This window comes from Gallinula chloropus, assembly GCF_964237585.1.
Source record: "Gallinula chloropus genome assembly, chromosome: 1".
In the NCBI taxonomy this organism is placed as follows: domain Eukaryota; kingdom Metazoa; phylum Chordata; class Aves; order Gruiformes; family Rallidae; genus Gallinula; species Gallinula chloropus.
The window spans coordinates 8,367,565-8,393,685 of NC_140085.1; the positions used below are offsets into that span (position 1 = coordinate 8,367,565).

Sequence of the window (26,121 nt, forward strand, 5' to 3'; positions counted from 1 at the left end):
TATTTCACATGGAGCCTCCTCTGCTCCAGCTTGCACCCGTTCCCCCTTGTCCTGTCGCTGGCCATCACTGAGAGGAGCCTGGCTCTGTCCTCCTGACTCTTGTCTATTACATATTTATAAACATTCATGAGGTCACCCCTCAGTCTCCTCTCCTCCAGGCTAAAGAGGCTCAGCTCCCTCAGCCTCTCCTCACAAGGAAGGTGTTCCACTCCATCTCCTTGCTGGCCCTGTGCTGGACTCTTTCAAGGAGCTCTATGTCCTTCTTGAGCTGAGGGGCCCAGAACCGGACACCATATTCCAGGTGAGGTCTCAGCAGAGCAGAGGGGCAGAAGGACCTCTCGTACCTACTAACCACCCCTTCTAACACACCCCAGGATACCACTGGCCACCTCAGCCACGGGGGCACCGCCTCCGCGTGCCCCGCCGCAGCTAAGCCGGGACACGCCCCTAACGCCACACGCGTGCTCCAGCGTGACGCGGCGCCGGCCGCTTCTCCCCAGTTCAGCCCCGGCGGCGGCGGCGGTGGCGGCTCGGGCGGACCCGCTGAGCTCGCTCGCTCCTGCCCGGCCCCGCCCCGCCGCCACGGAGCCGCCCGCGATCTGCCCCCTTTGCCGCGCAACCCGTGACGTCCCCTCTCGGTTTTTCTCATTGGCTGCTTCCCCTGTGACGGAGTTCCCAAGCGCGCCGCTCCGCGGTTGGCTTGCGCGGGAGCGCCGCCAGGGTTTTGATTGGCGGGCGGGGAAGAGAAGGGAGCGGGATTGGCTGAGGAGCGCGGCGCCTTGTGGGGCGGCTTGCGCGCGTGCAGCGGGAGGGGCTCATGGCGGCCATCGGCGTCCACCTGGGCGCTACCTGTGCCTGCGCCGCTGTCTATAAGGTGGGGACTGAGGGGATCGGGTCCGGTTCTGGTTCTGGTCCTGAGGGGAAGAGAAGGGGGCGGGTCTTGAAGGGAGGAGGGGTCCTGGAGGGAGGAGGAGGGGTCCTGGAGGGAGGAGGAGGGGTCCTGGAGGGAGGAGGAGGGGTCCTGAAGGAATGGGAGGGGAAGGGAAAGGAAAGGAAGGGGTCAGGTCCTCGCGGGGGGGAGCCCCGCGGTGTCTCCGCTACCTCACGGCGCGGGCGGGCTCCCGCAGCGAGCGGCCGGCGCTCAAGGCGCTGCCTCTGTCCACAGGACGGTCGCGCCGACGTGGTCGCCAACGACGCCGGGGACCGGGTGACTCCTGCGGTCGTGGCTTTCTCGGAGAGCGAGGAGGTGAGGCCGCCCGTGGCGGCGGGGCGGCGGCGGGTGGAGAGGGGGCGGCTCTGCCTGCGCTCACCGGGCTCTTCTGGCTACTTTCCGTGCAGGTCGTGGGCTTAGCTGCGAAGCAAAGTAGAATCAGGAACCTCTCCAGCACTGTGGTGAAAGTGAAGCAGATCCTTGGGCGAAGGTAAGAGGGTGAGAGCAAAACAAGGGTTGAGAAGTTCTGTTTTCCCTGTTAAAGTTAGCTGGTCAGGTGCAGCCTCAGCACTGGTGTTTAAAGGCTTTAAATCCAGTTATCCTGGCATTGACAGGGAGGTGTGTCAGGTCTTAAAAACTCCTGATGTTATGGCTTCTTGTTCTGCATTTCATTCCAGCAGTTAAGAGATGTCTGGTATATTATGGCTGTATTTGAGAAAATCAAACTGTGATGAGATGTAACAAGCTGCACATGTACTTAAGGTTCTTAAGTAAAATGTCATGTTACCTTGGGGTTTTCTTGTGGCTGAAATCCCCTGGGGCTATATTTCTATGAGGCTTTGTATTATTTTTACTACACTAGTGAAACACTGTGATGGTTTGACCCTGGCTGGAGGCCAGATGCCCACTGAAGTTGCTCTGTCACTCCCCTTTTCAGCTGAACAGAGGAGAAAATTTATATTGAGAGGCTCAGGAGTGGACATAAGGACAAGAAGAGATCATTCTGTAGTTAGTGTCATGGGCAAAACAGACTCACCACAGAATAAAAGAAAGCAAGCTCTAATTTATGACACTGCACTGTACACCCAGTGACACCAGACTAGGGTAATGAGAAGTGTGACCAAATCTTAAAGCACCTTCTTCCTACCTCTGGCTTCTTAGCAGACTGAACTTCAGTCAGGATCTTGCTCCCTTCTTCCCCCCGATTGTGGCATGGGAAGGACAGGGACTGGGGAAATGGGGGGTTCTGTCAGTTCCTCGTGAGTTGTTCCCCTACTTAGCTGGGGGAGACATTCCTCACACCCTTCCCCTGCTGCACCATGGGGTCCCACCCATGGGAGAGTCATCCACAAACCTCTCTAACATAAGTCCCACAGGGCTTTAGCTCTTTACCAGCTGCCCTAACATGGGTCATTTCTATGGAGTGCTGACCCTAAGGCCAAGACTGCTCCATCCTGTCCCCTCCAGAGTCACAAGTCCCCCAGCAAACCTGCTTTGGTGTGGGTTGGTCTCTCCACAAGCTGCAGGTTTCACTGCCAGGAGCTTGCTCCGATGCCGGCTTCCCATGGGGTCGCAGCATCCTTCCACTCCAGCATGGGGTCCTCCACGGGCTGTAGATGGGATATCTGCTCCTGTCACTATCCATGGGCTGCAGGGGGACAGCCTGCTTCACCGTGGACTTCTCCAGGGGCTGCAGGGGAATCTCTCTCCAGCACCCTCCCCGTAACCCTCCACTGGCCTTGGTACCTGCACAGTTCTTTTTCACATCTTTTCACTCCCTTCTCTGGAGGGAATTGAAAGATGCCAGCAGTCAGAACTGCTGGTGTTTCATGTAACTAATTACAGCAAACAAATTATTCATTTTCTGTGTAGATTTATCTCTAGAGTGGGAACAGGAATTTTAGTTGAGTCTAGCTTCATGTGCTGGAGACATTAGAAGGACTATCAGCAAGAAGAGCATGTTCAGTTACCCTTGAGCACATGATTTATTTTGAATTTGTCTCGACAGCTCTGGTGACCCCCGGGCAGAGAAATACATCGCAGAGAGCAAATGTTCTGTGAGTATGGTCTAGGGGTTTATGATGTTCCTAGAATAATGTATTTTATGCTGTTCTTCTTGGCGTTGTCTGTGCCACACCATGCTTGTGTTCCTTTGCATCCTTAGTTCCTTTGCATTAGATGTGATCCATTTGCTGCTGTAGAGAATGTTTCTTGTGTTCTGAAGTTGAAAACTTCACCCATGTTCTGAGATCTGCCACTGTAAGCTGGGAGGAAATAGTGATCTGCCTGAGGGTAGGGAGGCTCTTCAGAGGGGTCTGGACAAGCTGGATCCATGGGCTAACAGGATGAAGTTCAACAAGTCCAAGTTCAGAGTCCTGCGCTTGGGACATAACAGCCCTGTGCAGTGCTACAGACTTAGGGAAGAGTGGCTGGAGAGCTGGCAAAGAAGGTCCTGGGGGTGTTGGCTGACTGCTGACTGAATATGAGCCAGCACTGTGCCTAGGTGGCCAAGACCATTGGCATCCTGGCTTGTATAAAAAATAGTGTGGCCAGCAGATCCAGGGCAGTGATTGTGCCCCTGAACTCAGCATTGGTGAGGCTGCACCTCGAGTGCTGTGTCCAGTTCTGGGCCCCTCACTACAAGAAGGACATTGAGGCCCTGGAGCCTGTCCAGGGAAGAGCAGCCAGGCTGGGGCAGGGGCTGGGGAGCAAACCTTATGAGGAGCAACTGAGGGAGCTGGGGGTGTTTAGCCTGGAGAAGAGGAGGCTGAGGGGAGACCATATCACTGCCTACAACTACCTGAAAGGAGGGTGTGGAGAGGTGGGTGTTGGTCTCTTTGTCGAAGCAACAGTTGATAGGATGATGGGGAATAGCCTCAAGCTGCGCCAGGGCAGGTACAGATTGGACATTAGGAAAAAGTTCTTCACTGAAATGGTTATCGGGCATTGGAACAGGTTGCCCAGGGAGGGGGTTGAGTCACCGACCCTGGATGTGTTTAAAAGATGGGTAGATGAGGTGCTCAGGGGTATGGCTTAGTAGAGGACAGGAACGGTTGGACTCTTGTGATCTCAAAGGTCTTTTCCAACCTAGTGATTCTGTGATTTAGATAGTTCTGTGCTTGTTACGCAAAACAATAGAGAAATTATCCTGGAAAATGGCTTTTGTAAGAAGGAAGGAGAGTTTCTTTGCTTTTTTTTTTTACTGTATTGACATGCTTATGAAAACAGTTGTTACTTTTTCTTACACAGTATAAGCAGGCAAGTACTTTTGTTTTAAACGTTGCTTTTGTACTAAGGAAGACTTCCTAGCAGAAGAAAGTCTGGAGTCTTTCAACTTGCATTAATGTCACTGCCATGTGTGCTGGGTAGTACAAGGGGTCTTTGCAATCTTTGACAAGCATCTTGGAAGCATTTATTCCCTTGTAGTAGAGTAGTAATGCAGAAACTGTTTACACAGTGCTTTTTACTTGGAACATAAACTAAATTAAGCCTTTGTTAATAACCAAATTGCATGTCTAACGAAGCTGTGCTGGCTTTGCTTACAGGTAATTGAGAAAAATGGAAAGCTTCAATTTGAAATAGATAATAAACTTATTAACCCAGAAGATGTGGCAAAACTGATTTTCAGTAAAATGAAAGGTATGTCATAAGCAAAACCATAACGTTATTTTTGGGTTTTAAGATGTCCTCATCTTTTTAAGATGTGGCATGTTGGTTTTTTTGCTGTTAACCAACATTCTCTGCCTATGTTTGTAAACAGAAACTGCTCAGTCTGCATTGGGATCAGATGTAAATGATGTCGTTATCACAGTACCATTTGATTTTGAAGAGAATCAGAAAAATGCCCTTGGGTAAGAGGATTAAGATTTTTCTGTTCTTTAATGTGCCCAAGGCAGACCAGCTGACAGATCAGCAGTGGGACTTCTCCTGCTGGACTTCATCTTGAGACTGCCAGTCAGGATGCTGGGATGTTAATTGGATTGGGAAAATATGAAAGCAGATTGACCTCTGACTTTAGAGACTTGTCATGGAATTCCCTGTTGTAACCAAAATGAATTTCTGAATCAATTGGAGTGGGAGGGGATTTTGGTATTGTCAAGGATAGAACAGTTTCAGGTGTGTTATTTTCAAGCAGATCTTCAGTGTCTCTTCCTGTCTGTTCATACAACAGTACTCACCAAAGCAAATGGTGTTAACAAGGACTGTTTTATCAGAGCACATACAGAATGCACACTACACTTCTACTTGGAAGTTGTGCTTGAAAGTGTAGCTGTAAAAATTGCTCTGTATGAAAACATAAATAGACTTAGAAGCAGCTTCTGTTTCTACTTTCTGGTGTCTAGAAGCCCTTATGTTCAATTGTCATGAAATAGGTAAAGCAGACTTAAAGTTGGTCAGAAAACATTACTGAGCTGGGTATTTGGAGTATGTATAGTGAAAAGCTGCTGTTCTGGCATACACATTTCAAAGTACCCTCAAAGTGGAGGCAGCAACTTTAAGGGTGGTCCCAGAGTTACAGACGTTTCAAGAAAAGATGTGAAGAAAATGTTAGAAGTGGGGTGCAGTAGCTCAATTTGGGAGTAAAATCAATTTCCCTAGAATGATATCTGGTGAAATAATGTACCAGGAGCTTCCTAAGTGCCAGTCCTGAAGGTAAATTACCAGGTTTGATTTAAGGTGTTTTTCACCTTGTAGTTGAGGCATTTTTCTTTTGTTTCCTATGGGTTATGTAGTCTGATACATCAGTGTTTCATTTGCCAGTAAGCAGGCAGCAGATCCAGCTACCTGAAGAACACAGTAGCGACTGAACTTCTTGATACCTTTCATTTCCAGTCACTTGGCTTTGTTCATGCCACGCTGTAACCAAGTTCTGAATTGGTGGCATATGTAGTTCAGGTGAAAACTTAATAGTGTGTGTGACTGTAGTGAAACCATTGCAGTAAAGTGAAATGCTGTTATGCCTTATCACAGGGAAGCAGCTGCAGCTGCTGGATTTAATGTCATGAGATTAATTCATGAACCGTCTGCAGCTCTCCTGGCTTATGGAATTGGCCAAGATTCACCCACTGGGAAAAGGTAATATCCTAGCATTTTACTAGTTAAATGTAAGCTGCTGTGCTTAAATCCTGAGAAATCTTACATGCTGTGTTTCCTTAGTGAACACACAATTTGATTTGAGGCTTGTTTTTCTTTTTTTTTTTTTTTTTTCTCTGAATAAAGACAATAATGGCTTAAAAGTTGTAAATCCATAGTGGTTTAAATACCTTTGCTCTGTGTTTTAATTTTTTTTAGAATTGTCTTTCAAGGCTTGTTTGCAGATTCTGTCTTACTTTTTAATGAGCTGATTGTCTTGGGGAAAAACACATCCCTCCTTAAGTAGATTTTTGCCTAGCTGTTCAATTATGGGAAATGGGGTCATTTCACATATGCTGGAAGAGCTAAAGCAGAGTTCCTGGGTTCCGTAGGTGCATTGGGTTTCCCTTATAAATATTAAGGTAATTCACAAGATTTTCAAACCAGCAGAGACTGCTGTCAGTGCAAACATGTCTTGTCTTTTTCTTTCTTGGCTGGTATTTTTTATCCTCATTCTTGCCTGTAATCTTGAATGTAGTGTTCAATTCCCAATCGTGTTATAAGAAAAATGTTTGCTGCTCTTGCTATATGAAAAACAGACCAATTTTGTTCTTCATCAAACATACTGAGAGGCATTAAATACAAATACCCCAAATGAAAATCTCTTGACAGAACTCATTAAAACCTGCAAAATGCTGACTGGTGGTCAGCTTTTTAGGAGGCGTGTGTCAAAGTAAACGTAATTTTAAATGGCTTCTTAATACTCCTCTTTCTTTTTTTGGCAGCAACGTGTTGGTTTATAAACTTGGTGGAACATCACTTTCTATCACTGTCATAGAAGTAAACAGTGGGATATACCGTGTGCTTGCTACAAACACAGATGATAGCATTGGTGGAGTTTGCTTCACTGAAGCTCTAGCACAGCACCTAGCTTCTGAATTTCAGAGGTAGGTTTTGAATTCCAGACGTGTTATCCTTAGGATAGGAACTTCTTCATCTGATGCTTGCTTTAAAAAAAAAAAAATCATATTAGGCTGTCAGAAGTGGCACACTGAGCAAAATGGCTCAAGTGAAGATAATAAAGGAACAGTCAGTTGTTGGGGGCCAAGGAGGAAGACTGGGGAATGCTTGGTTTTGGGTAGATGTTGCTTGAAGTCAGCGTTGAACTGTAAGGGCTGAGCTATGAACTCTGTGTTTTGAGTGATGCATGTGACTACAGGCTGCTTTTGGGGTGGCAGGGAATTCACCTGGGTGGGTTTTGTTTGTTTTTTCAAGGACTGTTGGTGGGCTATGGGTCATCAGACTGAAGTTGGTGTGGTGTGTCATCCTGTGACCAACAAAACCAAACAAACATTAGCTCTGGTAATCTTTAGGTGTACTACTGCCAAGGGAGATTTGGGGTGTTTTTTTGGATGAAATTTACTGTATTTTGTTTGTTCTCTTTCCTAAGATGTGGTTAAAATCAGTGAACTTGCAGATCTTTCTTTGCAGTCACAGGTTTTGTCCAGCCGGGAAACTGTTCAGAAAGACTTACATCTGCATGATAAACACTGATGCCTGAGTTCAGGTGCCTCTGCACAGTGTTCCTTGGTTGAAGTTGAAAGAGACGCTTATTCTTTCAGAGTCTTCAACAGTAGCATTGTAGATAGTACGAAAATACCTACAGAAAGAAGTTCAGTAGCTTTAACCTGGTTTTCCTTTCAGAAGGTTAGCATTATCACTGAAATGCCTGCCTTTCTAAACTAATATTTCTTCTTTTGTTTTGTTTTGTTTTGTTTTTTTTTAAATCTAGGTCTTGTAAACATGATATTAGAGGAAATCCCAGAGCCATGATGAAGCTGATGAACAGTGCTGATGTTGCAAAGCACTCATTGTCGACCCTGGGAAGTGCAAACTGTTTTGTAGATTCGTTGTATGATGGATTGGATTTTGATTGTAATGTGTCCAGGTAAAGCAAATCTTGACGCTTCTGCTTTTATATAAAACTGTGCTTGAAATAATTCCAGCTGGTATTTAGGATGTTCAGTAAGCTTTGATTTTTGTTGGCATTAATTTCAGAAATGGAGTGAGACAGAAGACCAACTTGTTCCATATTGCTGGACCTGTTATGTTGCAGTCTGTAGCAGTTAGGATAGTAACATTGACACTTGCCCTAATGGTTAGAAAATAAAGTGGAGAAAGGGCCTGGGAGACCCGTCTTTGGAGTCAAGTTCTTGATGAAAAGAGAATAGGTACTGTCATTATGCAAGGAGGGAGGGGTGTTCCACCATCACTCTATTTGTTGGCTTTTCCTTAAAAGACAGCTTTTGGACTGTTTGTTCTGAGCAACCCTCAGAACAAGAGGTGTCATGGAAGTCGTTATGGTGTCTCTCTTTGATAGCTGGAGTAGAAAGATGTGTTCTGTTTCTGTTCCCACTGCTCTGTCCTATTCTGAGTCTCTTCTCTCCTGGGATGATCTTACTGAGATGTTCAATTTTGATTGCTCTTCCAGTCAGCAGCAGCTGTAGCAAAACAAAACAGACTTCCATAGCAGAACTGTGCATCTACTGCTGCAGCAGTTGGATCTGGTAAAATAAGTGTGTTAGCAAGCATGAGAAGCGGTGCTGTGTAACTGCTTTGGCTCAGCTTTGGATAAGGATGCTGGTCGTCTGGACTGATTTTGCAGAATTGGACTTGCTGTGTTTGTACAGAGTAAAACTTCCTCTTCTGCCAGAGCCGAAGTTTTGCAGACTCAACTCAGATCAGTGTGATCAAATGCTGAGCTCCTTTATTGAAACACACTCACAGCTTATATAGGTTTCTGTATCAGTACATGAGTTACGTTACATTGCTGGTGGTTAGATGCTCCGTTCACCCGCCTTACACGTGTCTCACTATTGCTAATAGTTGGTTAAGACTACACAGTCACATTGTTCCTTTTTAAGGCAGTTGTTCTTATCTTGCAGTTTCTTATCTTGTTCTCAGACTTCTGCTTTTCTCCTACTACATTCCAATTGTGTCTTAAAATATCTTCGCTTGACCCCCAGGCCTGATTTTATGGGAGTGGAGCTGTGCGGCGATGAATCTGGGTGGGCCACAAACCCACTCCTCTCGTTACATTGCTACACTCTTCAGGTTTAAAATGCTCACAGCAAGCATAAGTTTGGTTTTAAAATTGTTTAACCTGTGGAAATCAGAGGGATTTGGGGATCAGGGGATTTGCCCCTGAAAATTCAAGAGGCACATGTGAGTCTGAGTTTTAAAGGTGATGAGGCAGTTCCAGGATTTTTGCTGCTTTTTTCACTTATAAGTCAAGACAACAACATTGGTTTTTTTCTCTATCATGCACTGAAGAATGGTTGTGCATTCCCTGTAGCTCCTATGATGGACTCAATAGCACAGATATTTTTGCAACACCAATTTAAAAAAAAACCAACAATAAATCACTTCAAGACTGAAAGTTGGGATGTAAGATGTGTTTGGGTTTTCTTATTTAAACGAATCCCTTAGTGCTAGGTATAGCTAAAGAACAAAGTCTGTTCTCAAGATGATTGTTTTTCCATTTCAGGTATTTGTTTCTAATGGAGGAGATGACACTTCTTGAAATTCTTATTTTTTTTCTTTCTAGGGCCAGGTTTGAGCTTATCTGTTCTTCACTTTTTAGTAAATGTGTGGAAGCAATTAAGAAGCTTTTGCAGCAAGTTGAGTTTACGGCGGATGATATTAATAAGGTAATAATGGAACTACTTGTCCATAATATACTTTATAACTCCACGAGAAGAATATTTATGGGGCCTGTTTTCCTTGCAGCCTGAGATAATTTCATAATGTGGTGACACATTTTTGGCGCAGATTGAAAAATGTAGGCTGAAGATCTTCAGATCTACAATCTTTTTCATTAGTTGAACTTAATTAAGCTCAAGGTAGAGTCAGAGTCAACAGGTGTGTTTTTACATATTGAGTAAATGGTGCAGGATTTGTCTCTAACTCTTGGCAGAGTCCAGGACTACCTTCTTTTGAGTCTATTACCAGACTTCTGCCCTTACTGACCTTTGGATGGGGTTTGCTGACACTTCTTAAGAAAGCCCGAGTTTCAGCTTTTTTTTTTCTGATGAGCTGAATAAATCCCTTAATGTCTCTTTGCTGCTCATGTCCCTCCTTGTTAGCTTAAAATAACTCAAAGCACATTAGATGCCAAAACATAATGCTTTAATGCCAAAGATGGCGAGTAGAACAGCAAACGCTTCTAGTTTCATATAAATGTCTTGCTTTGATATAAGAGGGTAACTTCATCTCAATTCCTCTGTGTCTGTGTGGCAAATATTGCTGCTTTTATTGGTAATGGAATTGGCACATAAACTCTGCAGGAAAAGTTAGCCAACTTAAGGATATTTGATGCTACTTCAGACTCTTTGATGTTTGCTGTGGCCCATGTGGGTTTCACTGGTAAGATAAGGAAATATCCTAGGCTGTTGTTCAGAGAAGGGCTTGTTTTCTGGTGGTGGCACTTTTAGAGTGCCCCAATGTGATGTTCTCTCAGGCTGTAATGCTTGGTAGGGGTTGTACACTGTAAAAATAAGTGAACCTAATATACCGCTCATGCTATTTTTTTTCCAATGAAAAGCAGTGGGGATTAGGTTTGTTTCCAGATAGTCACCTCAACAAAGTGATAGTAATAAGAAAAGGGTTTTAAGGTGTGTGTGGTGTGGTTTTTTTTTTTTTTTTCTTGCAAAGGATCTTTCTCTAGTAGGATTGAATGTTTCTGTTTACATGGGTGATGGGGTAGCGTGTTCTCTCTGCAGATCTGGGGAGTAATCAGTACCACTGTCAGTCTGGGCTACTGTTCAGAGGAATAAAAAAAATAATGAAGATCAGCTGGGCAAATTATCCTGGTATCAAGGATGGAATAATCCCATGCAGCAGGACAGGCTGGGGGTTGGTAGAAAGCAGCTTTGCAGGAAAAGATGTGGGGGTTCTAATAGGTGGGGTCAGCAGTGTGCCTCTGCAGTGTAGGTGGCCAGGCTGGTGCTGGGCTGTAATAGGAGGGAGTGGCTGTGGCTGTAGGAAGGTGATTATTTTCCCCCCTTGGCACTTGGACAGAATGTCCAGATAAAATCTGTTAATTTTAGGGATTGACAGGAGATGAAAGTTCCTGGCCTGGAGCCAGGCCAGTTGGAGAGCTACCAAGATTTGCATCTGGAGGAAATCATGCTCAAAGAGGCTAGGAGAGATGGGTTTGCTCACCTTTGAGAAGGCTCAGGGGAGACCAGTGCTGCCTGAAGTTACTGAACAGGAAGGCATGTGTGAGACAAACCTGACCTACTCCTTCAGTGGCAAGCAGCACGTGTGGAGAGATTTTAGATAGCAAGAAAAGAATTTGTAGTGCAAAGGTGATGAAGCACTGCAGCAAGGGCCCACAGAGCCTGTAGAATCTATAGCTGTGGAGATAAGCTCTGAGCAGCCTGTTGTGACTGAGCGTGTTCTGGGCAGGAGGTTGGACGAGATGCCCTCCAGAGGGCCTTCCCAACCTGATGTTATTTTATGATGAATTCCTCCATTTTTTTCATGTTAGCTCATCAAGGTGATGCTTACCATAAGAAACACTTTTTCAAGATAGTTGCAAGCTTTAATTTTAGAGACAAAAGTAACAGAAGTCAAGCAAAGATGGCATCAATTTTTATCATCTGTATTTCTCCAAATAATCTACCCCAGAGCAGTTTGTGTTCCTGTATTTCAGGTGGTGACCTGTCTGTCAGAAGAAAGGTTTGAAATCATTAAGACCTGTTTTCCAGGTAGTTCTCTGTGGTGGGTCTGCTCGAATCCCGAAGCTACAGCAGCTGATCAAAGACATTTTCCCAACTGTGGAATTACTGAATTCGATTCCTCCAGATGAAGTTATTCCCATTGGCGCAGCCATAGAGGCAGGAATTCTGCTAGGGAAAGAGAATCCTTTGTTAGAAGAAGAAGCGCTTTTTATTGAGTGTTCTGCCAAAGATATTCTTCTTAAGGTAAGGCTGCAATTAGTTAACTTAAAATTTTACTGATTAATTTTACAATGAATATACAGCAGTACATCTGCATGATTTATGTTAGAGAAACACTGGTTTATTGGTAGTTCTACAGATTGAGTGTAGGTCTCTAGTATGTGGTAACTTATGTGTATTGCCAAAAAAATTGACAGGAAAGCCTACTTGATTTTAAGGGGAGATAGATTTTGTCTTTGCTGTGTTGCAGAAGTTGGACTCTTTTCATTTTATGGGAACTTCAATGGTTATTTTACTTATGTGATGTGTGGCAGAGCGAATGAATCTTGGTTTTCTTTCCTCATGGAGCACTGCTGTAACACTTAAGCTTACTAAAGTACTTAGAGAAAGGCATGAACTTCTTCTTTCTTTTTAAAGGGAGTAGACGAGTCAGGGGCTGACAAATTCACGGTGCTATTTCCATCAGGGACACCACTACCAGCTCGAAGGCAGCACACCCTGCATGCTCCAGGAAACACTTCTTCTGTGTGCCTGGAACTATATGAGTCGTTGGGGAAAAGTCCAATGAGTGAAGAAGGTAAATTTGCACAGGTGAGTATACATGCTTTGAGTATCACCCACATCAAGCAGATCTGAAAAGTGAAAAAGAAACTAACTGCACCCCTGCCAAGAGTTCCAGTTACAGAATGAGAGTGATGTGCTCTCCGGAAACGGCCTCTAAACATTCTTCTATAAATGTGTTAGGAGGTATTGAAACTCTCTTCAAAGGAACTGATACTTCCTTTTTCAGTATCTGAATGGCTGTCTGGGTCTGACATTTGGCACTGCTTCAGTAGGCTTACCTGTCGTGTGAGATCATTGCCAGTCATTCCAGTGCTGTACAGATCTCCCAGTGCTTTAGAGAGAAAACTGCTGGAGGTGATGATGTAGCTAGTGTCTGCACTGCTGATTAATTTCTTATCTTCCTAGATGAGGATCGTGCTATTAAATCCAATTACAAAATTGGGCTTTCAGAGTGGTAAGAAGATACATTCAAACCCTCACCCAATATAAAGATGTTCTTGAGTCAACCCTTTGCAAGAACAGAGCTTGTTGGAAACGATGATGTGGTAACCTTACCTTCAGTGCATGTAAAGCATTAGGGAGGAGATGGGAGTGGATGAAATGGATGGAATACTTAAAAAAACCCCAACTTGATCCATCCTGGCCCTGCCCAGAGATCTTCAAGGGGTTAGGGAAAGGATGTTACTGAAGTTACAGAACTGATTTGAAGTGAAGGATGGTGCTCAGCTCTTACTGTAGTCTGTGGGAACTGTAGGTGCTCCAGCTATCTCAGGGAGAGAAAAAAAGCCCACTGGCATAGTGTGTCGTGGTTTTACCCCGGCTGAGAGCCGAGATCCACGCAGCTGCCTCCTCTTTAAAGGAAAAGTGGAGGGGGAGAAGTGTGTGTGTGGGGGGGTGTGTGAGACAAGGGAAGGGAAAAGGAAGGGGCAAATAACCCCAAGAAACCAAGAAACCAAAAGCCTGTGGGTTGGGATAAGGATAGTTTACTAAAATAGCAGAAAGATAAAATATAACAATGCTAACAGGACTTCAGAGCAAAAAAATCTATGAAACTGTTGATACACAATGCAGTGTCTCACCGAACCCACAACTCAGGCTGTGCCACCCAGAGCCATCCTGGAACCCGACCGTCCCCCAAAAAACGCGTGTCCTGGAGCCGCCCCCTCCTCCTCCCATCAGCCCCCTTTATACTGAGCATGACGTAATTGGCATGGGATACCCTCTTTGGCCCGTTTGGGTCACCTGTCCTGGCTTTGTCCCCTCCTTTCTCATTAGTAGGGAAATATGGAGGACTGAAAAAGTCCCTGACTGCTTGACTCAACTAAAAACATCAGGGTGTTACCAGCACTGCTTCCATTTTAACTCTCAAAGACAGCATTCCGTCCACTGCTAAAAAAGAAGTTAACTCCATCCTGACTGAAACCAGGACATAGTGCAAATAGCTAAAAATACATGGATTTGCACTACAGATCAATGAAGTCCATTAGGATGTACTTTGTTAAATTATTAGTATGAGATGCCAAACAGTGAATTGCACACCTTAACTGTGGTGTCGCTTCCATTAGACAGCTGTGCAAGTTAGAGAACTTTATAATTTAATGTTGTTTTTTCTTGACTAGATTGTACTCCAGGATTTGGATAAAAAGGAGGATGGCCTGCATGACATACTAACTGTTCTCACTATGAAAAGGTACACAGATTGTTAATCATTCTGCTGTTTAACTTGCTGTGTCACACCTCTGGCAAGCAGTCTTTTCTCCCATTAAAAATGTTAAGTTTTGAGAAATTGCAGCATTTCATTGCTTGAAGGGCTGTCTCCTAGCAGGGCTAAATTCTGTTGGAATGTGTCTTCTATGGAGTACCTTCTGCACTTTTATTGTTTAGTTCCTAAAGAAATAAAACTTAACACAGTTACATAGATGATTTTTAGCAGCTTTTGAACTGTTGTCAGTTTAACCACGCCTGAGAGCCGTTGGGATCTCAAGTTTCCTGTGGAAGGGGACAGGGAGCTGTGGAATGTCCCCACTCTAGATTCTGCTTCAGCTTTTCCTGTCTTTGAGTGGCTAAGGAACATGGGAATGACTTAATATGCAGCATTTGTGAAGAAAAACTGTAGCCCTGTTTTTTCTGAGACCAGGTAGTTTAGCATGAGAAATGATGCTGCAGGAAATCAGGCTTCAAATCTGCTTTTTACTGAATTATGAAAAAATATGTGGTACCTTATGGTGGAGGATGGGGATGGCATGGTATCGAAGGACTTTTTTCCTTAGAAGTGCTTGGGCTCATTTGAAGTAGTTTATAAAGATACCAAAAGATGGAATTCTAAGTAGTCAAAACGTTTGTCCTCTGAGGACTGACTGGAATTCCATTTTGCTTTTCTAAGTGGTATGAAAGCTGTCTAGATGTTGCTTGGAAAGCTAAGTCCCTATTTGCCATTTTAGTTCAAAATACTTAATTTATTTCCTGTTAACTATCAGGTGTATTAATGCTCTGTTAACAGGCTTCACCTAAACCACTGTTAGTCGCAGAGAGAGGCTTGCACTTAGCATTGGTAAGAAATATCTTAGGGACTGTGTATCATAGAATCATAGAATGGTCTGGGTTGGAAGGGACCCCAAGGATCATAGAGCTCCAACCCCCCTGCCACAGGACACAAACCTCCAGGCCTGGAGCTACACAAGGTTGGCCAGGGCCCCATCCAACCTGGCCTTGAACACCTCCAGGGACGGGGAATCTACTACCTCTCTGGGCAGCCCATTCCAGCACCTCACCACTCTTTCTGTAAAAAACTTCCCCCTAATATCTAATCTAAACCTTCCCTCCTTTAGCTTTAGTCCATTCCCCCTTGTCCTGCCATTATCTGCTCTTTCAAAAAGTTGAATCCCCTCCTGCCTATAAGCTCCCTTCAGGGACTGGAAGGCTGCAATGAGGTCCCCCCACAGCCTTCTCTTCTCCAGGCTGAACAGGCCCAGCTCCCTCTGCCTCTCTTCATAGGGCAGGTGCTCCAGCCCTCTAATCATCCTTGTGGCCTCTGAACCCTCTCCAACAGTTCCACATCCTTCTTGTATTGAGGGCCCCAGCTCTGGACACAGGACTCCAGATGGGGCCTCACGAGGGCAGAGTAGAGAGGGACAATCACCTCCCTGTCCCTGCTGGCCACTCCTCTCCTGATGGAGCCCAGGATACCATTGGCCCTATGAGCTGCAAGAGCACACTGTTGGCTCATGTCAAGCTTCTCATCCACCAGAATCCCCAAGTCCTCAGCAGGGCAACTCTCAAGAAGCTCTTCTCCCAGTCTGTATCTGTGTCTGGGATTCTTCCGTCCCAAGTGCAACACCTGACACTTGGCAACTGTGTAGCACGGGAAAACTGCATTATGTTAAAGCAGGTTTTAGTAGTATTTAGATGAAAAAGACTAGAGAAAGTTCAGTAGAAATCTATTTCTGTCTAGATACTACATGACTATATCTCTAGGTGAAGTAGGGTTTTGAAATTTAATGTTTTCCCTGAAGGAGATAAACTTTGTTTAAAGACTGCTACTACTTTTTAAGTTGAGTTCTTGTGCTTTGGGAACACATGCTAACCTATTGGTTGCTGACTCAGAGTTCTCAGGAGAAATATTTAAATAATAGTACTTTGTAATTTATTCACAAACCTGTATTAAACAGTTACAATATTTAAACATGTTCCTGAATCTCTTTTACCATACGTAGAGAAGTTCCATGTTTAAATGTAGAGCAAGAAGTGAACACCCATGTATTTGATAAAAACTGAATTTCATTTCATAAATCAATTCCTTATCCTCTCAGAAACCTGCAGTAACATACTAAATGTTGGGTTGAGGTAGTCCTAAATGTGCCTTTCTCTTTCATCTAGGGATGGGTCCTTGCATGTTACCTGCACAGACCAAGATACCGGAAAGTGTGAAATCATCACTGTTGAAGTGGCATCATAGTCTCTTCTGAAAAGCAACACGTTTTCTAAGCTGATTTTTGTCTCTTGTTGGCTTTTCTGTCAGAGTGGTGACTCGCTCTGAGGTGTCTTTAATGAATCTGAGGACTGTAATAAACTGAAAAATGTTAATTTGCTACCAAGTCTTTTTGGAGTGGGAAGCATGATGCAAAATGTTAATGAAGACCTGCAGACAGCAGAGCATTGAATTATCAGCACCTGCTTTAAGTGCAAAGGGCAAATCCTTATGCCTGTGGTTCAGCAGCAACACTGTTACACAGTCTAAAGATTTTTTTTTTTTTCCCTTGGACTAATCACCATTCAACCAGTATATCTGTGTCTCCAGCAGCATAGCATTGGAACAGCAGGAGCTGGGGTGGTGAAAATGCACTCTAATACTGTACTGAAATCCTGTTTGGTCTTGATGTTGCCTGAAGCTACAGGTGATGCCCATTAGTGCTGGCATCTCAAGCACAATTTTTCCCCCCCCTGGAATTCCTGTGAGATGGCTTTGTGGTGTTACCTGAAAAAATGTGTATAAGGGGCTGTATGTTCTTATTTATGTGTTACTGATAAAGTAATTTTTTTATGCAGAGTTTGGTATTCTCTGTTTTTCTACAGGCTTGTGTTGTGCTTACAGAACATGTTTCTTTTGTTCCTCCTCCCTCACAGAAGCAAGAGATACTACATAGTGTAGACATAAATCTTTACAGCATCCCAGTCAGTGTGGCTTACCAGCCTAGAGCTGGGCTTGGGAGGCTGCCTGCAGTGGGTGAAAGTTGTCTCCCTTGTCCCTGGGTCTAAATCTCTGGAAGATAAGTCAATAGTTCACCTGTTCCTCTGGGAAAACCTCCAGCTGGGCTTATGGAAAACCCAGAGCCTGGTTCCAGCAGGACATTTGAGTCCCGTGGCCTGTATACCTGCGAGTAGAAACACTAACTCGTGGCAAGACATCTCCAAGGGGTTGCTTTGTGTGCAGTAGTGCCGACAGGGCCGTTAAGCCTCTCGCGGGTGCTTTACTAGGAAACAGGCGTCTTCCGCGAGGTGTGTGCTGGGAGGAGCGCCCAACTTCTTTCCTGGCGGTTGGTAACGTTCAGCTCATCAGCTGACGGGCACAGGGACGAGTCCCTGCCCCCCCCGGCCCCAGCGCTGCCGTACGACACCAAAGGGCCAGCGCTTTGGTCCTGGCCGCGCCTCAGCGCTGGCCCGCCCGAGGGCCGCCCCGCCCGGGCGCCTGAGGCGGCTCTCGCCACAGCCCTTCGCGCGCCGCGGGGCGGGGCCGCGTGCTCGCGCGGGCGCTGCGCTCTTCCCCTCCGCCTCCTTCCGGAGAGGGGCGGAGCCGCGCGTGCCCAGACACGCGGCTGGCACCTCTGGCCGCGAGCGCGGTTCCCCCTCTTCCCCCCCCCCCTCCCCCCAAGATGGAGGGCTGGCGAGGAGGTGAGGTAGCAGCGGCGGTGCCTCGGGGGCCGTGGCAGGGATGGGGTCGGGGCCGCCCGCAGCGCCTCGCTGGGGATCTCCTTCCCTTCTCCTTACCGCCGGGTGGGCCGAGCGGAAGGGCGCCGGGAGGCCTCCCGGCGGCGGGGAGCCGGTGGCGGTCCCTCCTCGGCCCGACCGCCGCCGCCCGTCGATCTCGGCTACCTGGCCGCGGCGGGGCTCGGTGCCGGGGGGGGCTTGGGGCCCCTGCCAGCTCCACTTCACCCGCTGCCCGTGCGGAGGCCGGGAGAGGAGGGCGGGAAGGCGCGGGGGGTAACGGTGGCGGTGGGGCGGGGTAGGGACAGCCGCGGGGGGCTGCGGGAAAGGCGTCGCCGCCCCCTCCCTGCCTTCTCAAACTTAGGGCGGTGACCCCCGGAGCCGGGGTTGGGAGGGGGGGGGGGTTGGGCTCTGCGCGCCGCCGGCAGGTGCTGAGGCGGGAGAGCCCCGCGGTGCCCCGGCCGGGGCCTGGAGGAGGGAGGCACAGCCTTCCGCGCTCCATCGCCAGCCCAGCCGCGTTTCCCGGGCGCTGGCAGGCTTGCCGTGCCGCTCTGCGCGCTGTCGCGTCCCTTTAAATCCGCCTAAGTCGACAATGCACCTGCGATCCTTCTGGAAGAGCGCCGGGCATCTTCCTCTTCTCCTCCAGTCACCATGGTTGCATCGTAAACGCTCAATTCCACTTGACTAAGTACAGGCGTTTGGCGGTTTAGTTAAAGAATGGAGGTTTCCTTGTCGCTGTATTTCAGTTATGGGGAAGCTGTAGCCATAGGAAAATTACTCAGTTGCTAGTGCAGCTTTTACCCGGGGAAGCCACTGTCCTCTGCAGTGTTTGTAGTTCTTTTGCAGATTAAAGGTGCAGAAGGGAATTGGTGAGGTGCTCCACCTCTTAGAGAAGTTGGAGAGGCACCACAGTGGTACAAGAGACTGGCTGGCTGCTGTCCCAAAAAGATGGTGTGGGGACTCTGGGGTGGGGCATAATGATTTCAATTTAGCCAAGACATTAAATAGGATTCTTTACTAATTTTCTTATTGTAGCTTGGTATGTGCCATGTCTAGCTTCACTTGAGACCCTCCAAGAATTATGTAGGAAGGAAAATCTCAGCTGTAAATCCATTGGAATCACCAAGAGGAGTCTAAAGAGTTATGAGGTGGAATATTTGTGTGACTACAAGGTAGACGAGGTAAGAGAAACACAGACCAATGTGATCACTCTTTCAGCTGAAATTGGGGAGCAAGCCAAAAGGTAGTTTTGCTCATAATAGCAGGCTGTGAGGACAAAGCTCTTGCTGACATTAAACAAAATATCTTCTAAACTTTGAACTGTAAACAGAAAGCTGTGTAACAGCTGCTTTTTGGTACGTAGAGATGCTAGAATACGCAATGTTTTGCCCTTTGCATACCTAGAAGTAAAGCCAAATGCTGATGCTTTTAGGTTGTAGCTTGGTATATGTTACGATGCTTCTCCTTTATTTGCAGGTAACAATCTGTATTTGCAGCTAACAGTCTGTATTTTTCACCTGACTGGTGTAGTCTGATGATGAATTAGGGCCATGCAGTGCAACTGGATTCCTGCAGCTTGATCATGCCAGTGAAATTCAGTCTCAGGATTTGGCCTTGTTACAGTTATTTGGCTTTTATAAAATAAATACAAATTGTATGCTTGATTATAAATACAGTGTTACGGGTTGTGAATGGACTACACTTTTGGGATAATGATTGATACAACAGCTAGGGGGTTTGAAAGGGGTTTTTTTGTAAGTTTAGAATTATTTTTTTGTTCTGTATGTGATAGAACTATATTCTGCTTGTGCATACGAGTCAAACAGCTCATTGGTATAATGTGCTTAACAGCCTTAACAAACTAGCCTTCTCTAGGTACAATGTTAGTGATCAGAGTTCATCCCAGCTGCTTATTTCATTGCCCCTAGAGATGATATGTAAAGTATCCAAAGTTTTGTTCATTTGCAAACAGAAAACGTGGTAACTTTTCTTTCTGTCCAATTCTAATTGTTATGGGGACATCAAGACCTTCTGCTCTGTAGGCCATTTCTGAAATCCAGAGCTCTTTTGTCTTTTCTCTGTGTACTCTGTGATGCTGGATTTCACCAAAATGAAACGTGGCTAAATCTCTCTCTGTCTCTGTATTTCAAGGGTACAGAATACTATCTTGTGAAATGGAAAGGATGGCCAGAATCTTCAAACACTTGGGAACCTCAGAAAAATCTGAAATGCCCATTACTTCTTCAAAACTTCCTAAATGACAAGAAGGAATACTTGTCTCGGATGAGGGAAGGCAAAGCACTGAAAGTGAGAAACAATGTTAAAGCTCTGAAACCCGCGGTTGCAGATTACATTGTCAAGAAGGCTAAGCAAAGGATAGCTCTGCAGAGGTGGAAGGAAGAACTCAACAGGAAAAAGAACCATAAAGCAATGATTCTGGTAGAAAACACTGTGGATCTTGAAGGCCCTCCCTTGGACTTCTACTACATTAACGAATATAAAACTGCTCCAGGAATAAACATCATAAATGGAATAACGACTGGCTGTGAATGCACTGACTGCCCTGCTGAGAAGTGCTGCCCAAAGGAGGCTGGATTTATTTTGGCTTACAATAAATGGAAGAAGTTGAAAATCCAACCTGGCTTACCCATCTATGAATGCAATTCGTTTTGTAGGTGTGGGCCAGACTGCCCTAATAGGATAGTGCAGAAAGGTACACCCTATTCTCTTTGCATTTTCAGAACTAACAATGGCCGTGGTTGGGGAGTAAAAACCCTACAGAAAATTAAAACCAACAGTTTTGTGATGGAGTATGTTGGAGAGGTATGTATTCATCTCATATAGATGAATTATTTATAGTAAATGAAATGTTGGAGAAAATACCTCAGTTTTAATGCTTCTTGGCTTCTACTACATATGCCTTTGAGCAGAGGAATATGATTCATAGACATTCTAGATGTCAGAAAAAATATTACCCAGAACATCCTCTATTCCAGAGCAATTGTACAATACTTACCTTGTGTGTCACTAAACAATTCCTTTAGTTATGTGCCCTAATAGTGTTTCCAAAGGCAAACCCTCCTTTTGTGGCAGTCATATTCTTCTTTGCTGATCATCTTTATTACTGTAGTTTTTGCTGTTCCTGAGGAACAGCTATTACCAAATTCCCTACCCATCACTCGCTCCTGGCAGCCTCTCCAGTCTGTTGTATTTGCCACAAATCTGCCTAGCTACTAAGTTGACTCGAAGTAATTCCTCTTGTCCCTTTGCACAAATGTTTATGGTCTTTATTCTATGTTTTCTGTGCTCCCTGCCTCATGTCTTGTAACTTCCCATGTCCATACCTTCCTTGTAAACACTTGAGGTCAGTCACTGAAAATACCTCTGCTAAAACTAATGCTGAAGGACGATTATGTAATTTGGTGGCTTAAAGGAAAGAGTATTTACCCTTTCACTGGAATCTGCTTATTCCCTACTGCTGAGTAAGTTCTCATCTGTCAGAAAGATTTGAGAGGGTTTTATTGTCCAATTACACTGCATTTCATACCTGTCTTGCTGCCAGATTGTGATTTCTTTGCTGAGCCTGCACAGTGGAACACATTTAACATCACGTGCTGCACGTGGAGTTGCTTAAACTGTTGCTTCTGTCAAAGGTGACTGTCTCTTTTGTTCCTTTGTGGAGTTTCTGGATTTCTACCTTGTGCTCCCACGTGCTAGCCTAATGGCATAGCTTCAGCTTTGTGAAGTGGTGTATCTGTCCAAGCTGTGGTGAATAGGATCTTTCATTGCAGGGACATTGCAGGGGCAGATGCTTCTCGGGAAGGGAGGAGGTGAATACTGGGCTGTAGATGCAGCTGGGTTCTCAAGCCTGCTATCTGTTGATGTGTGGGAAAAGGGAGAAAGTTTATATTTTGTGTGAAGTAAACAAGGCTTCTAATGAAAATATTGTGGGTGTAGAAACTTCAGTTAGAAACAGCTGATTGTGTTATCATCTAGACTCTTTATAGGAGGTGCTGGTATCTTTTTTTCCCAAGACAAGGCAGTGGTGTGCATCAGCTGTTGAAAATTTAATCTAGAAAAGAAGCCTCAGGTAGCTAATTAGTTGAGCTCTATGTGTATATACTTTGTTTGATGGAGTGCTATTTCAGCATCAAAAAGTGAATGTGGTAATTTTTTTCCTAAGTAAAGTTTTTTTTTCTAACTTGATTGTGATTTTTTTTTTGTTTAAATTTAGTAATAGTTATTAATGTGATGCAGATTTCTCTTTTTTTTTTTTTTTTGTTTTTTCTTTAGGTGATTACAAGTGAGGAAGCAGAGAGACGGGGCCAGCTCTATGACAACCAGGGCAATACATACTTGTTTGATTTGGACTATGACTCAGATGAATTTACAGTAGATGCAGCTCGATATGGAAATGTGTCCCACTTTGTGAATCACAGTGTAAGACCTTGTTTTGTGTACTAAGAATCTGGAGAGTTACCCTAATTGTGCCAGAAATACCTTCTCCTGGAAATATTTTCTCTTACTAAATGCAAAGTTTTTCTGGAGTAGTTTGTTTCATGCCAGCACAGTCCAGTCAGTCAGATTCCCTCGAACACTTGTAGAGGAGATGAAAGGCAAAACTTCTGTGCTTTCTTTGGTATTTCTCCCCTGTGAACTACTTTTTCCCTCCTCATCAAATCTGAACTTGCCAAAGAACTCAAAAGTAAAGTCTAAACAGGAAATTTTGGTAGGGTCTTATTTCCTGTTCAACTGAACTGCATTTGTAAAGATTGCTGAACCACAAGTCATTTCTTACTGATGTACTGTTTGTGAGGTGTGCAGTGAGTGTTCTACAGATACAGTAAATTTCTCTCTTCACGTTTGTGAGCTGGTGACATTTGTACTTCATGTTAGTTTGCCAGGCAGAAGGATGAAGGAAGAGTTTTAGATACAGCCAATTGCTCCTCGTGGCTTTTGGGAATGGGAGTGAAGTATTCTCTTCAGCATAAAGTTAAATGCCTGACTTCACTTCTGATTCTTTAACATGAGATAAAACTTACTGCTAAAGAGCGAAAATAAAACAACCTGTGGAGAAGTAGACAAGCTGTCTCAACGACTGCTGACCTTGGACAATCCAGATTAAGTGTTTTCTAGTTCCTACTTAGTGTCCTTGACTCTCCTGCTGCGTTATCATAGAAGATAACGCAGAAGCCAAGCAGGCTAGCAATTGAAAACAAAATTATTCACAGTATGTAAATATTTCTGGCCTGGAAGCAATGCTTAAACCTAAATACACAATAGTGAGTGTGTGTGGCTTGGGACACTGGGCTGTCTTTTCTTTCAACTGTAATTCTTTTTATGGGTTTTGTAGGTAAATACTAATTTCTGAATGCAGCTTTAATTGCTTTGTTTGTCATCTTTTTTACTGCCATTTTTTGAAGGTACCTTTTGTATTTTTTAGTAGGCTGTTGCTTATTAGTGTAGTCTGTGTATGGCATCCAGATTGCCTTCTGGAAGGGACTCCAACCTAAGCTATGAGTGTTCTCCTTTAATGCTCTTTCAGGAAGGTAATTTGTTGATTTTGGAAGATAACTTCAGACTTCTGAAGCCCGTTCATCCTTTCCTGTAACCTTGGTTTACTTAAACACTTCAGTGAAGCTTACTGTGTGTTTTTCTTAGCAGAAACTCCTTTTTTTTTTTGCCTTACAGTGTGATCCAAACCTTCAGGTCTTCAATGTGTTTATTGACAACCTCGACTTGCGTCTTCCTCGGATAGCCCTGTTCTCGACACGAACCATCAAGGCTGGAGAAGAGCTGACCTTTGACTATCAGATGAAAGGTCTGCAGATTCTAACCCTTCTTGCAGGAGGTTTGGGGCAGTGCTGGATCCTGTTGCAGTCTGACTGACCATAGCAACCTAGGGTCAGGCACAGCATGTCCCTAATGCAGCTCTCTGGATTCTAGAGCAGATGAGTGGTGCAGACAGAGTGTACCCAGAAGCTTTGTGTGCACCTCTTCTGTCTTAACTCCTTCAGTGCTCCTATGCACAGCAAGGAGTTGTGGTGGAAGTTTCTGGCAAGGCAAATTATTTTGCAGATTTGCCAGAATGCTCAGAAGGTTTCCTTTATTCAAACTGGTGTTTCAGGTAAACTGCTTTCCTAGTAATCTGCTGGTGATAGTTGTAGCAGCTGAGTGGCCTAAGGCACCAAAGGTTTGTTTTGGGATTCTGGTGTCTGTAGGCCTCAGTTGTGGACGTAGGTCCTGTGGTGCAGATATTGAGGTTGGAAGGACACTCCACAAAGTTTTTACAGTGAGATGAACAACCTCTCCGGGGATGTGATGGAGTCTCCATCGCTGGAAGTTTTCAAGATGCAATTGAGGGGTGGGAATAATCTCATCTAGGCTCCCTTTCCCATGGGAAGGTTGTACCAGATGATTCTTTGAGGTTCTTTCCATCTCGGGCTGTTTGATGATACTTTGATAATTTATTTTCTTTTCATTGTACATGACCAGGTCGGATGGGGCTTTGAGCAACCTGATGTAGTGAGAGATGTCCCTGCCTGTGGTCAAGGGAATGGACAGGATGGTCTTTAAATGTGCCTTCCAACCCAAGCCAGCTTGTGACTTCTTTGGGGTTATTTTTCCAGCACAATAGAAAATTCTTGAGGTTTGCTGACAGGGGTGCTGTGTGTGTCAGGCTGTGTGTGCAGACCAGTTATTCACAACAGTGATGTGTTGTTTGCCCTGCTGGTTTGTTTTCAAAGCAGCATCTCTATATTCCAGAACTGTACCTGATTCTTGTGGAAGTTCTCTTCAAGTGCTGACTAATCAGTCTTACTCAAATCCTCTTTTTTTGGTGGTGTCTGTGCCACTAATGTTGGAGGTGGGCTGCAGTCTCAGCTGGCCAGCAGCTACAGACCTGTGGGTACAGGGCTTGAGGTCATTGAGCTTTGGATTCTGATTTATTGTGCTGGCTGTTGTATAAGGGCAACAAGGCTGGGGAAGGGTCTGGAACACAAGTCTTATGAGGAGTGGCTGAGGGAACTGGGGCTGCTCAGTCTGGAGAAGAGGAGGCTGAGGGGAGACCTTGTTGCTCTCTACAGCTACCTGAAAGGAGATTGTGGTAAGCTGGGGTCAGCCTCTTCTCGCAGATACGTAGCTATAGGACAAGAGGGAATGGCTGCAAGTTGCTCCAGGGGGGGTTCAGGTTAGAAATGAGGAGACATTTCTCCTCAGAAGGAGTGGTTGGGCATTGGAACAGGTTGTCCAGGGAGGTGGTGGAGTCACCCTCCCTCGGGGTGTTCAAGGAAAGGCTGGATGAGGTACTTAGGGACAGTTTAGTGAGTAATAGAGGTGGTAGGGGACGGTTGGAGTAGATGATCTTGGTGGTCTTTCCCAACCTTAATGATTCAATGATTCAGTGATGATTCTGTAAGTAGTTGCAACGTGGGTGTCTGCAGAACTTAGTAAAACTTCACATACAATTCTTCTAAGAACTGGGGCGTTAGAAAGCTTTCTGAAACCATTTTAAATACCTGGCATAGGTTCAGTTTGTCTTTTAAAACTTGCTAATCTGTGTTTCTCTGTGTCACAGGTTCGATAGATCTGACTGCAGACTCTGCTGATGGTCTCAGCCCATCCAAAAAGAGGATCAGAACCGTCTGTAAATGCGGAGCTGTGTGTTGCAGGGGTTATCTCAACTGAGTTCGGGTATCCAAAGTCACAAACAAGTTGTTCTCTTTGACACGTGTTTTCAGAAGACTCTTCTCTCACCCATCTATTCAGCTGTTCTTGCATCTAATGTAAATAAGTACAGTGCAAACAAGGTATTACATTTGTAATTGAAATGGCATTGGCCAAAGAAGGAGATGGAGTGTTTCAAGCAAATACAGAACTGATAACAGGGATTAAAAATTGATTTTTCTAGAACTGTTATTAAGGAGGCAGAAAAATGTATGTGAAGAAAACTCTTTAAAATGTACCTTGATTTGAATACTCGATTGTGACCTCACCATAGGCCTTTTAGAAACTGATTTCAGTGGGGTAAAGGGACATTACATATCTTCGATTCCTTGAAAAGTCTGGATGCTTTTTTGATTTGAATCCAGGATCATAGCTGACACTTCTTTTGCTTTCTTTGTTTTATAATGAAAAGCATCAAAAGATAGCAATAACAGGTACGGCACC

At 44.9% G+C, this 26,121-nt stretch overlaps 2 protein-coding genes across 2 annotated transcripts; both read left to right on the plus strand.

Moving 5' to 3' along the window:
- Window positions 1-815: 815 nt before the first annotated feature.
- Window positions 816-17,046, plus strand: HSPA14 (heat shock protein family A (Hsp70) member 14). The gene is made up of 14 exons (XM_084272222.1): window positions 816-874; window positions 1,166-1,246; window positions 1,339-1,421; window positions 2,940-2,988; window positions 4,477-4,570; window positions 4,692-4,782; window positions 5,903-6,007; window positions 6,790-6,951; window positions 7,797-7,952; window positions 9,612-9,714; window positions 11,776-11,991; window positions 12,385-12,558; window positions 14,151-14,221; window positions 16,408-17,046. The coding sequence occupies exons 1-14, from the start codon at window positions 818-820 to the stop codon at window positions 16,484-16,486; spliced, it is 1,521 nt and encodes a 506-aa protein (XP_084128348.1). The 5' UTR covers window positions 816-817; the 3' UTR covers window positions 16,487-17,046.
- Window positions 17,047-17,900: 854 nt separating this feature from the next.
- On the plus strand, window positions 17,901-25,638 carry SUV39H2 (SUV39H2 histone lysine methyltransferase; the record flags this gene model as incomplete). Its single annotated transcript, XM_084279583.1, has 6 exons — window positions 17,901-17,919; window positions 18,988-19,133; window positions 20,104-20,775; window positions 22,246-22,392; window positions 23,644-23,773; window positions 25,529-25,638. 6 exons carry the CDS (start codon window positions 17,901-17,903, stop codon window positions 25,636-25,638), a joined length of 1,224 nt encoding a protein of 407 aa, XP_084135709.1.
- Window positions 25,639-26,121: the final 483 nt, after the last annotated feature.